The sequence below is a fragment of the Ostrea edulis genome, chromosome 3 (genome assembly GCF_947568905.1).
Source record: "Ostrea edulis chromosome 3, xbOstEdul1.1, whole genome shotgun sequence".
Taxonomy (NCBI): domain Eukaryota; kingdom Metazoa; phylum Mollusca; class Bivalvia; order Ostreida; family Ostreidae; genus Ostrea; species Ostrea edulis.
Genome location: NC_079166.1, coordinates 39,764,764 through 39,777,685, shown reverse-complemented (window position 1 = coordinate 39,777,685; position 12,922 = coordinate 39,764,764). Strand labels below are relative to the sequence as shown.

General features: G+C 35.6%; 2 protein-coding genes across 3 annotated transcripts in view; one reads left to right on the top strand and one right to left on the bottom strand.

Moving 5' to 3' along the window:
* Window positions 1-12,922, bottom strand: part of LOC125673160 (titin-like) — a 268,458-nt gene that overhangs the window by 29,557 nt on the left and 225,979 nt on the right. For both annotated transcript variants that reach the window (XM_056160692.1, XM_056160693.1), the window contains exons 20-23: window positions 6,237-6,406; window positions 5,925-6,111; window positions 3,354-3,527; window positions 859-990 (exon numbers count right to left, since the gene is read on the bottom strand). In XM_056160692.1, coding sequence (XP_056016667.1) covers window positions 859-990; window positions 3,354-3,527; window positions 5,925-6,111; window positions 6,237-6,406 — 663 coding nt within the window. The remainder of the gene's footprint in view (window positions 1-858; window positions 991-3,353; window positions 3,528-5,924; window positions 6,112-6,236; window positions 6,407-12,922) is intronic.
* Window positions 1-12,922, top strand: part of LOC125673175 (uncharacterized) — a 333,899-nt gene that overhangs the window by 220,259 nt on the left and 100,718 nt on the right. The gene's annotated exons all lie outside the window — the stretch shown is intronic.

Below are 12,922 nucleotides of genomic sequence, written 5' to 3'. Positions count from 1 at the left end.
CGGACAGACGGATATCTTCTTAATGAAAAGTCACAGTGACCTGGTTTTAATGTGCGACATACCTTCTACCCAAGATGTATCTACAGACAAAGTTTGATGATTCTATGCCTTGTAGTATTTAAGTTACGGGTCGGACACGAAAAAGCTAACAGACGGACGGACAGACGGACGGACATGAACGCCATACCATAATACGTCTCGTCTTAAGACGGGCGTATAAAAACGGGTGGGCACTGTAATGAAATGTGAATAAATGACAGTCCTTGATTTTCTATGAAATGGAGAGCCTCTAAAAACGTATGGTTTTTACAAGGTCTTCAATTATGCATGTAGATATGCATATACAGTGTGTATACATGGTACCTTTCATTACAAAAACATTGAAACAAAAATACGTAGAATAAAAGGTGAAGATAACGAACTGTGATCAATCTCATAACTCCTACAAGCAACACAAAATAGATAGTTGGGCAAACACGGACCCCTGGACACACCAGAGGTGGGATCAGGTGCCTAGGAGGAGTATCCCCTGTCGACCGGTCACACCCACCGTGAGCCCTTTATCCTGATCAGGTAAACGGAGTAATCCGTAGTCAAATTCTGTGTACCAAGAACGGATTAACAATTGGTATGAAAGAGGCCAGATAGCATTTGACCCAAAGAATAGATAGGTTGTATGTGATATAGATTTTCAGTTTGAATGAGAAAAACAGAGTTCGATTTTTTTTCACCAACTGCTGCCATAAAGCCAAATAAAAAGAATAATCAAAGATTTCACAAATTTATGGATGTACCTATGTTATTAATGACCAACGTGTTAAAATAAAAATGGTGACTTTTATTATAAAACAGCATTACCCCCCTGCTTTGTCCTGATTACAGCAGACTCTTCGGATGTTTGTGATCCCTTTATTGTGGTGGCTGTCAAAGTAAATTTATATCTCCAAAATCCTTCTAAACCATCAATCACTTTCTCTTTATGTTCAAATCCTGGAAAAACAAGATATGATGAAAATGGTAATAGGTGAAATTAATCACACAGAAAAAGACAACATACAGTTGTGTTATATTGATTAATATTATCAATTATCGATATTAATCATACCAATGAGAGATGTAGGAAAAGTGAATATAACATACAACATATAATTGGGTCAAATGCTTTCTGAGGTGTTTCAAACCGATTGTTAGGTCGTTCTTGACACAATGATTTTGACTACGGATAACTCCGTTTACCTGATCAAGATATAGGGCTCACAATGGGTGTGCCAGTAGACATGGGATGCTTACCCTTCCTAGGCACTTGATCCCACCTCTGGTATATCAGGAGATCCGTGTTTGCCCAACTCTCTATTTTGTATTCCTTATATGAGTTTTGAGTTTGACCACCGTTCGTTATCCTCACCTTTCATCATTATGATGACCATATAATTTGTGACATGTTGAATTCAAACGAGACTGTTGAAATCCATTTAAAATCAAAATGATGACCCATTGACCTTACTTTTGACTCTTGGACCCACCAAGGTTCAAATAAACTAGAAGCCATGTTCTATTCGCGTGACAAACTGTAACTTTTTGTATTTTGTAGAAAGAATCTTAGTACAGCCCTAGCCAGACAACAACTAACAGAAAGCAAACGCGAGGTCGACTTTAAGTTTGCTTTCTGTCTTTAGTTTCCGTATATTGATCGCAATACTGTATCATATCGTCAGTTTGATATCGTGATACACTTGTAAGTTCTATTTGTTATTAATTTGAAATGATTTCGAGAGTAGCATAAATCTGAAAATGTGGTTTAGTCTTTATCAGTCTGCTAATATTCATTTGTTACGTCTTCGTGAACTGCATTTTAGTATAGTAGTTCTTTTGATTTTCATCTTTGAAATAATGCCAAATGTAGCACTACTAAAAATCTGATAATCGTAAGTTATTAGTCATGAAAAATATTGGTTGGTGGTATATTGTTGAACGTCCCACTCGAGAATTTTTCACTCATAAGGAGACGTCACTATTGACGGGGATGGACTGCAAAACTTCGCTCGGCCTATGACCTTTGAGCAAGGTAGGTGTGGCCTTTGAGCAGGGTAGGATCTTTATAGTGCCACACCAGCTGTGACACGGGGTCTCAGTGTTAGTGACCTCATCCGAAGGACCGCCAAATTTAGTCGCTTCGTATGACAAGCAATGGGTACTGAGGACATATTCTAACTGGGATCCCCACGTGAACATGAAAACTCTACTGTGATACATGTTTTATTGCATATTCATACCATGATACATTATCGTATCGTTAGGTAGCCTGTGATACTAAGGCCTATTGAAAATGAATAAGTATGCACGTACAAGTAACTGCAGAAATTCATGAACAGAACACGTACAATATAAATGTATTATAACTGATGAAAGGTGAAGATAACGAATAGTGATCAATCTCATAACTCCTATAAACAATACAAAATAGATAGTTGGGCAAACACGGATCCCTGGACACACCAGAGATGGGATATCATTACTGTCAAAATACCATTAGGCTATGCTCCAGCATGATTCTGTTGAATATGCATATGTATATACCTTTTTTACTAGGAAATGTAGTAATATTCATTAAGCAGACCAAGCAGATGCAGTTACACTTGATTACACAAAAACTTGATTGCACAAAGCAGTGATCACCAGTCTGCTGTACTTAAATGTAAAGTAAACCCAAATTTTTATGGAAACGTTACGATGTCGAGGTCGGATATGTCTTCAGTGCCTGGTAAGGTATTACCATGTGCATATATAGGAATGTAGTAAACCCATCTCCCCAAATGACAGAGGACAATATACTTGATTTACACTAGATGGAAAGTTTGAAAATAATTTCAAAAAATATAGTCACCGTTCTTGAATGGACATATTCGAAGATATGGGGTTTTTGGGGTGTTACAGTATTTTTAGGATCAAGGAACAGTAATTTCAACACATTAAACCAATTGAAGGTGTTTAAAGGGATTTTCAGTATTCATTCTTCTCCTTGTAAATGTAAAAAATATGTTCATGAATGTTTCTGTCTAAACTTTAAAACCCTATGAAAGTACTCTTATTGAAATGCTAATAACCCATGCACTGAAACGGAGACTACAGCACTTATGCTTGAGAAGTAAATAATGTGAAACGTTTAATTTGACATTTTAACATAATAGATTGACAAACGAAAGCCCTGGTGGACAAAACATCGCACTACGTTGTTTTGAACTGGTTAGCTAAATTCAGCTATCTATACCATTCTTCAAAAGTGAAGAAAATAGCATGAATCCTCAGTAAGTGCACAAACCTTACAAGCGTATGTATGAAAAGTCAACATATACCACTGTAATGTATCTCTCTCTTGTTGATAAAAACATTAGACGTGTTATCCTCCGCCTCCATCACTGTCACGGTGTATGTCACGTTGCCAGGCGAGGGAGGAGCTAACATCCACGTCAAATCTACCTCTTTATCAGATTTGGGTGCAACAGAACTGATGGAAGGCTTCTGTGGAACTGCAAGGAAGGTTTTCTTTTTTAAACAAATGCATTCTATACTTCCCTTGTAACATGTTGGAACACACCGCTGTATCGGAAGTTTTTTGTTGTTTATATATATATATATATATATATATATATATATATATATATATATATATATAAAATATATATGTATATACATTTTTACATAATAGATTGACTAACGAAAGCCCTATTTACATAGAATGTCTCCTTTAATGTACAGGAATATTCAGAGGCGCTTAAAACTTATAGACTGAACTATTTTAAATATGTCTGTATTTTTTAAAAGTGCCTAACATTAACATTGTATAATGTTCTGACGTCACAATCATGACTGTATTATGTTTAACGTTGCCCACATAACGTCACGAGGATGACGTCATAATGGAACTTGTTTACATTGTTTAAAAATCTACTGACGAGCCCGCAGGGCGAAAGCGCTATAGATAAAAGTTTGAGTATTGGATTTTATTTTTTTACTTTATTTATATATATATATATATATATATATATATATATATATATATATGCAGATGTAAATTGCGTTGAAAAAGAAAACTTTAAACAACCTGACTTGTAGCAATTATATTACTTTCGGCTCACAAAATCATCAGAAAAACTTGATGAATGCTCTCCAGAAATTGCTGATCTTGCTTTCAGATAAAACTCTATGACAACATAGTTTGATATTTGATATATTTACGACATATCTACGAAAAGTGTGATTGAATTCCATGTTCTTCAAAAATAAATTATTAGCTGAACATTGATAGCAATGCTATTTCGAATATTTGTTTGTCTTAATGAACTTGACATTTACGATATAACCCGCAAACTTGTTTAAATGCTTGATTCACATTGGATATGTGTGTAAAACCTGATGAAAATATATTATGCAATGAAACAGGTATTGCACTTACATGGATGTATGGGCATCGGTCAATTGATGTCTGACGTGTTTCATCGTTATAATCAGTTTTAAATACCGATTTTAAATACAGATTGGTCTATTTTCTTTATCAAAATATTCAACTCACGACGGGTATGTCTGATCAACAGGGACGATTACTCCTCCGGGCACTTAAGCCTACTTCTGATGTTCAGGCGTCTGTGTTTTATTTACTATTAGTTTGAATGAATAATTATTAAGTATATCTAATTTACTTAGAAGCGCAACATATCCTTTGGTTTATGTTACTGCTTAGTATGCATGCTGTTTTACATCCCTTTTCAGAATGTTTCACTCATGATGCTACGTCCCCAGCTTTATGAAAAGTGCCAACAGTTTGTCATATGCGGATTCCTTACGGTCGTATCAGTGAGGATTTATCTATCGTACTAATTCCTACTATTACAGGGAATCTCTGTCTGTGATATTGAATTCCAAAAATTATTGACTTTCTTTTCTTATATTAGGCATTTAGCAAGGGAACAGACAAACTCTATGTTGAAAGTCTTAGGCACGACGTGACACCGGAATTGAATCCATGCTACCATTCTGCGAAGCATGCGTCCTGACCAGTAGGCTACCTGTCAATTACTTATTAAATCGTGTATCAATAGTCATTAGGGCTGAACAACTCTGATGAAATGCTCATGAAATGGTTCTTATTCTTCATACTAAGAAATCGCACAGTGTCCGATTTTACATTAATGATATGGTTATTGCAGCGCTGGTTACTTCGGAATGTCAGTTTCCGATGTGAAAGTCATTGGTTTTTAAGGAAGCTCCACTTTAAGAGTCTTGAATATTTCTGCTGATGGGGAACGTATAACGAGGAACAGAGACTCTCATATTTAAATACAGGTTCCATGTTTAGTTCAGTATGATACGATCATATGTACAGCATATCATTCCACTCAAACGACTGTCAATATACGCATAGCATAACTGGTTTCACAGTATACATTAAAGTAGTGTTGTCATTTGTGTTAATGACTATAAAATAATCTGTAATGTTAATTTTCAAATTCTGAAATGAATGACCAAATACATAAACACTTAAAACAAATTATATTTAACAATTCTATCTGGAAAAAATATTCTAAGATCCCAAACGTTTTTGTCTAGAATATAATATTCACTTATTGAATATGTATGTTATGCCCCAAGAAGAAAGAGAAAACTCTCTACTTGGAAACCTTTATACTAATATCAAATCAACGCATTGTTACTTTTTATCCAGGTGTCTAAGATTGCGCCAGAACACACCCATCAACGAAATACATTTACCCTCATAAAGGAAAAACACAAAGTGATTTGCCATCACATTACGTATTCTATGAAATTATAGTGTTTGAGAAATCCCCATATGTGACGCAAAACATGACAAGTTTGGAAACTACACAAACACATGTCTAAGTTTTGTTACAAATCTCAATAAAATATACCTTCTTCCTCAGTCATTGTTGTTTTATCAACAGAGTTTCCTACTCCAGCTCCATTAATGGCTGCCACTTCCACTGTGTAGTTTATGTATGGATGTAGACCTGTGACATTATAGTTCTGTGTGACAGCTATGTCAGGTACTCTGTGTACAATACTTGTGTCACAACTTTGGGAAGTACTGTTAAAATCCTACAAGTGAAACAGTACTTCTTCATACACTAGAGGTCATTTGTATATTTTACTAAATGGAAGAAATATCAGTTGTTTTAACACACAATCATCAACAATTGAGAGTTTTCTGATTTCATACTTACAGTACAAGTATTACATATGATGTTAATCTGCTGCCAGCATTTACTGGCATCTTTGATGAGAATTCTGTAACCAGCCAGCTGTCCTTTGACATTATTAGGAACACTAAAGGACACAGGAAATCCTCTACTGTTTGGGGTGCCGATGGTGAGTGCATTTGGTGGGGTAGACACTATATCAATTAAAATAATTAACGTTACATTAGTATAAAGAATCTGGGACAAAACAGGGAAAATTTAATTCTATAAAACCAAACTTTCAATTTGATCTGGAATTAGATCTGTATCATAAATGAAACATTCTAAAACCTACAAATTCTTTCTCATTATAATGATGTCAAGTAAATCATCTAAGACGAGTTTGGGAAGTTATAGTTCATTTAAGGAATGAATATATTATCTTGTCGGTGGATGGAGCGATCCACGAACAAAAAAGACGGAAAATTGCGCGTAGCGCATGATGCAAAGTTTTCCGTCTTTTTTCATGAAATTTATGAAAACATCAACTGAAAATCGGAAATGGCGGCTTCCACGAACTGTTTACTTTTGACTCACAAACGGGTTCCTTGAGAACTGAAAGGCGCAGCTTTGAAAGGATGAGTTAGAGATGAATCCTGTGGATAGAAAATTGCTGGAACTTTGTTGAGTGGAACTGGCAGTCACCTCAATGTTCGATGTCGGTACGAACGGTAAGCGTGGGACATGTGCATGATGTGTCATGCGATCAGAGACCAGAGAAGTAGGGTTATCTTGAGGGTTTCCAGGGGGACGAGTGAGTGTTGCAGAGGGTCTTGCAAGTTTTAGTAGTGAATTACTAAGGCATTAAGGTTCTCAATATATTGTGCAGACAGTATATTACTACACTGTATATCCAGTTTGACCGTTAATCTTTGAACGTTTGACCTGAAAATCAATAGGCTCATCTACTTATGTCGGACTAGTGTACCAAGTTTGATGTCTGTCAAAAGCAAAGAGTAGTTCTCAAGATATTAAGTGGACAGTATCTTTTTATGTCCAGTTTGACCCTTGGATTTTGTTTTACCTCAAAATCAATAGCAGTCATCCTCTCCTTATGATGTACCAGTGTACCAAGTTTGCTATCTGTCGAGCAAAGGGTTCTCGAAATATTGAGCAGACAATATATTCCTATGTCCACTTTGACCCTTGACCTTCGTTCATGTGACCTTAAAATCATTATGGATCATTTACTCCTGAAGATGTAAGTGTGTACCAAGTTTGATGTCTGCTAGGTGAAGGGATCTCAAGATATTAAGCAGAATGTATTTTCCTTTGTCCAGTTTGACCCTTGACCATTAATCTTGTGACTTCAACACCAAGAGGGGTTATCTTCCCCTGAAGATGTACCAACGTACCAAGTTTCATGTCTGTAAAGCAAAGGGTTCTTTAACATTGAGTGGTCAGTATATTCCTATGTCCAGTTTGACACTTGACCATTGACCATGTGACCTCAAAATCAATAGGGGCCATCTAACCCTGAAGATGTACCAGTGTGCTAAGTTTGATGTCTGTCAACCAAAGGGTTTTTTAACCATTGAGTGGTTATTATATCCCTATGTCCGTTTTGACCCATAACCTTTAACCACATGATCCCAAAATTAATAGAAGTCATCTACTCCTCACAATATATCAGTGTACCAAATGTAATGTCTGTCAAGGAAAGGTTTCTGAAGGTATTGAGCGGACAACATATTCCTATGTCCATATTGGATTGACCCTTGACCTTTGACGTTTTCACCTGAAAATCAATAGAGTCGTATTATACTTGTAATTAAGCCACATAAATCAAGACATAGGGCTCACGGTGGGTGTGACCGGTCGACAGGGGATGCTTACTCCTCGTAGGCACCTGATCCCACCTCTGGTATATCCAGGGGTCCGTAATTGCCCAACTCTCTATTTTGTATTTCTTATATGAGTTATCTTCACCTTTGATATGATATATCATTACGATGAAGTGAATGGTTCTCAAGATATTAAGCGGACAACATGTGGTCTACTGACCAACGGACCGACATACCGACAGAGCGAGAGGTGCAAAGCAATGTCCCTCTTCTTTGAAGGGGGAGGCATGAAAAAGTGTAATATCTGTTTGAGACATCTCCACAACCATAGAAATACATCCTTCAAAAATACAACCCTAGATATAATTGTAACACACTGCCTCCAAACAAAGTCACATTCAATTGTGGCAAATTCGACCTTTATTATAAGTATATCTCTCAGCTCACCTATACCCTACAATTCATAACGTATGTGATCAGACTCAGTTAAGTATACTTCAAACGTTATACAGACAAAGGAAATACATAGACAACCAAAACAATACAGGCTTGTAATTCTAGCCAAGTACATATTACAGTTATTACCAACGCTCAACACAAAATCATGAACTTAATCATGTGCATATCTATATACAGAAAAATCGATTCAAGAACATAAATGACTTGAGTTGCTTGATAATATGTTATCTACCATAGAGACTGCAATACAAAACATAATGGAAAAATGATATATTAAATGTAGAATTTTAAAAACACAGAAGCATTTTTAAAATGGAACATGTATATTTCCGTGTTTTATAATATCTATAATGTACAAGGTCCGAAAAATGTTAGGTTAAAAGCTGTAAGAGGATTTAGTTACACAAAGTAGATACCATGCTTCAAATGACAAAATTCAACTAAATCATATACATGTAATTTTTTTAAAGACTGTCTGATCACTTCCAAAAAGACACACGTATATCTTCGATGCTTCCATAACAGATGTACAAGGTCTGAAGGGTGTCAAATAAATACTGTAAGAGGAGTTGATTACAAAAATAGGTACCGTCTACTCAAGACATGCTTAAAATATGACAAGGTTGAACTACACGTAATTTTTTTGAAAAATGTCTCATCATTTTCAAAACTACACGTGCACATCTTCAAAGAGTCCATAACAACTGTACAAAGTTTGAGGAATTTCAAATTTGAGGTGTAAGAGGAGTTGATTACACAAAAAAGTACAGTCTATTCAAGACATGCTTATAAATGACAAAGTTCAACAAGATTTACATTTTTGATAAAAATCTGATCACTTTTAAAAAGACACATTCACATCTCAATGTATCCATAACAACTGTACAAAGTATCAGTAACGTCAAGTAAGAGGTGTGAGAGGAGCTGGTTACACAAAATAGGTACGTGTACTGTCTATTTAAGAAATGCTTTAAAAATGGCTAAGTTCAATTACGTGTAATTTTTTCAAAAAATGTCTGACCACTTTCAAAAACGCAAATGTACATTTTCAATGTATTCATAACACCTCTAGAAAATTTGAGGAATTTCAAGTAAGAGGTATAGAAGGAGTTGATTATACAAAATAGGTCCCGTCTACTCAAGAAAAGCTTAAAACATGACTTAGGTTAACTTCACGTACATTTTTCGAAAAATGAGCACTTTCAGAAAAGTACATGCATGTTTTTAATGTATCCATAACAACTATACAAAGTTAGAGGTATGAGAGGATTTTATTACACAAAACAGGTACCCTATTACAGGGGCGCCTGTCCGCATGCTAACCTACCAACCCTCCCACCCGCCTGTCATTCACCATTCTATAAGCAGTTTGCACGTTGTGCAATCCGCCAAAAAAAAAGAACTCTTTCAAATATTCTACAAGTAAAAACTTGGAATTAGTCCCAATAATATTTGAATTATTTAAAGTGATGTTTTTCCTCTTAAAAGCCTCCTCACACACGGGTGAATATAGCCCGACATCTACTTGCGACTATTGACGAATAGGACTTCAGCAAAATTCGTTTTCATTAGTATATGTACTTTATACATAGTTGGTGGTGTTCGTATGGATGCGTTTGAGAACTTCCTCAGAAAATTTTCAGCATGTTGAAATATTTGTGGCGAATAACTGTCTATCATTCGTTAAAATTCGTTTCAATACCTTAACCACTCGGAAAGTCTTCGTAGGGCGTTCGTCAACTGGCGTTTGAGATCGCAGCGTTCAGCAAATTTGTATATCGAAATCAGCTGATTTACATTTCAAGCGAAAGAGAACGATCAAAAGACGTATGTTTGGGATAGTTTACGAACTGTAACGAATATTAACGTATTTACGTATTGTAGCGTATTAAATCCGACACATGAGAGCGAATGATATTGACGATTAAGTTAACATTCAGAAATTGAACGGTACACGATTGCATCCGAATTAATAAGAAGGATAACTAAGACATGTGAATCATAGCGCTCCTAAATTCTCATGTAGATTTAGTACTAAATCAATTTTGGGTTAACATATGCTTGTATTTCATCAATATAAAAAGCAGGAGGCTAGCTTAAAGAAATTGAGATATTTCTTCGTCAAAATGGAAGATATACAACGCTTGAAATTGCAGTATGTTGCTGTTATAGATGATCAAGAAGTCATCCAGCAACAACTAAATATACACCGGTTCATCAGAGGTTGATTAAGGTTGAGAAGGGGGCCAGAGCATGTACCATCTGGAGAAGATCATGGCCGCATCAAGAGAGACACCGCAAAATTGGGATCTATGATTAACTCATGGTTGAGCTAAAAAAAGATCCTACTATCCTTAAGAAATTCCTCTACATGCCAATTGAAATGTATGATGAAATATAAGAGATGATTTCTTATATCATCGTAAGACAACACACTCGGTACAGAGAGCCCTTGGATCCAGGCCTGAATATAGCTGTATGGAACGCTGTTACTGCCTTATAGTGTATATCAGCCTTACGTTATGTCGATACATCTTTATATTGTGGTTACATCATTACATTATGTGGTTTCATCATTACGTTATGTGGTTACATCACTACGTTATGTAGTTTCATCATTACGTTATGTGGTTACATCATTACATTATGTGGTTTCATCATTACATTATGTGGTTACATCATTACGTTATGTGGTTACATCATTACGTTATGTGGTTACATCATTACGTTGTGTGGTTACATCATTACGTTATGTGGTTTTTACGTTATGTGGTTACATCATTACATTATGTGGTTACATCATTACGCTATGTAAATACCTCTTTATGTTATGTGGTTACACCATTACGTTATGTCAATACCTCTTTATGTTATGTGGTTACACCATTATGTTATGTGGTTACAGCTTTACGTTATGTGGTTACATCATTACGTTATATGGTTACATCATTACGTTATGTCGATACTTCTCTATGTTATGTGGTAACATCATTACGTTATGTCGATACATTTTGATGTTATGTGGTTACATCATTACGTTATGTGGTTACATCATTACAGTATGTCGATACCTTTTTATGTTATGTGGTTACATCATTACGTTATGAGGTTGTATCTTTACGTCGTGTGGTAACAGTATTACGTTATGGGGTTACATCATTATGCGATGTCGGTACCTCTTTACGTTATGTGGTTGCATCATTACGTTATGTCGACATGTCTTTATGTTATGTGGTTACACCATTATGTTATGTGCAAACATCATTATGTTATAAATAAACTTCTAAGTGATCGAGATTGATACAGATGCGAAATGGCGCGCTAAAATCCAGTTTCAGAATTACTAAACGAAAGTGGTTTAGGGACACTATTAAATCGATTTGAAGAACAAAGGGTGGATTCCGTTGAGACGTGTCGAAGTCTGACAGACAACGAGTTAAAAGCACTCGGTCTCCAAACTATTGGAGATCGGGCGGCATTTCGACATGCACTAGAGTACAGACGACAGGAGAAAACGCAAGGGGAAGGTTATGCAAGCGGGAAAGATAAGAAAAATTAATTGAGCATTGAGCACCTAATACAGTAATATGTTTATGGAATGACCGTTGGGAGAGCGTAACTGGTTTAGAATACTGATTTTGTCCAAGTATTTAAGGGCCTGGGCAGATCCCGGGGGTGGGGTGAATCGGGGTGTTTGTCGATTAAAAAATACATTTCGATACAAAGTTTGGCGAGGTTAATTAAGTGCCTTTACATGTACCAATTCTAAATGGTGTTGTTTATAGTTGTGAACTTTTCATAGATTCTGAATTTTTTTTTATTCCAATACAAATACAAATTTATACAAAATATATTAATTTATTGGCACAAACACAATTGGCAAAGGCCCATTGAACATCATTACATAATGTTTACATTATGATTTTTATGAGTCTTAAGTAATTGACTTCTGTATGCACTACAATAAAGAAGAACTGGAAGTACAATAACATCAGAAAGTTTTTCTAAAATTTTACATTGGTTATTAAGGCCAGATGATATAAACAAATTTTTCTACCTTTAGCACTGAAGAGTTCCCATGGTAAAAAAAATAGTTTGGTTGGTTTTCTCATTTATAGTTGTTTGGAACTCTTCTGTGTTTAAAGAGCAGGAAGGGGGGTCAGTAAATAATGTAAAAAATTATGGTGCCAAAATCATTCAGGAGGAAATAATCAGGAAAAATTATTGGTAAAAAACGTCATCAAAGGTTACAGAATGCTACGAAAGGTTATGCATTATCCCTTGGACGTAAGATAGTGAATGTTGATGTGATCGAGAAGTTGGATGAATCAAGAAAAAAGTGTTCAACTGGTGATAATTCACAAGAATGCCTAGGAAATGAAGACACATATCCATCTGATGTATCAGAGAGTGAAAAATCGGAAGAAG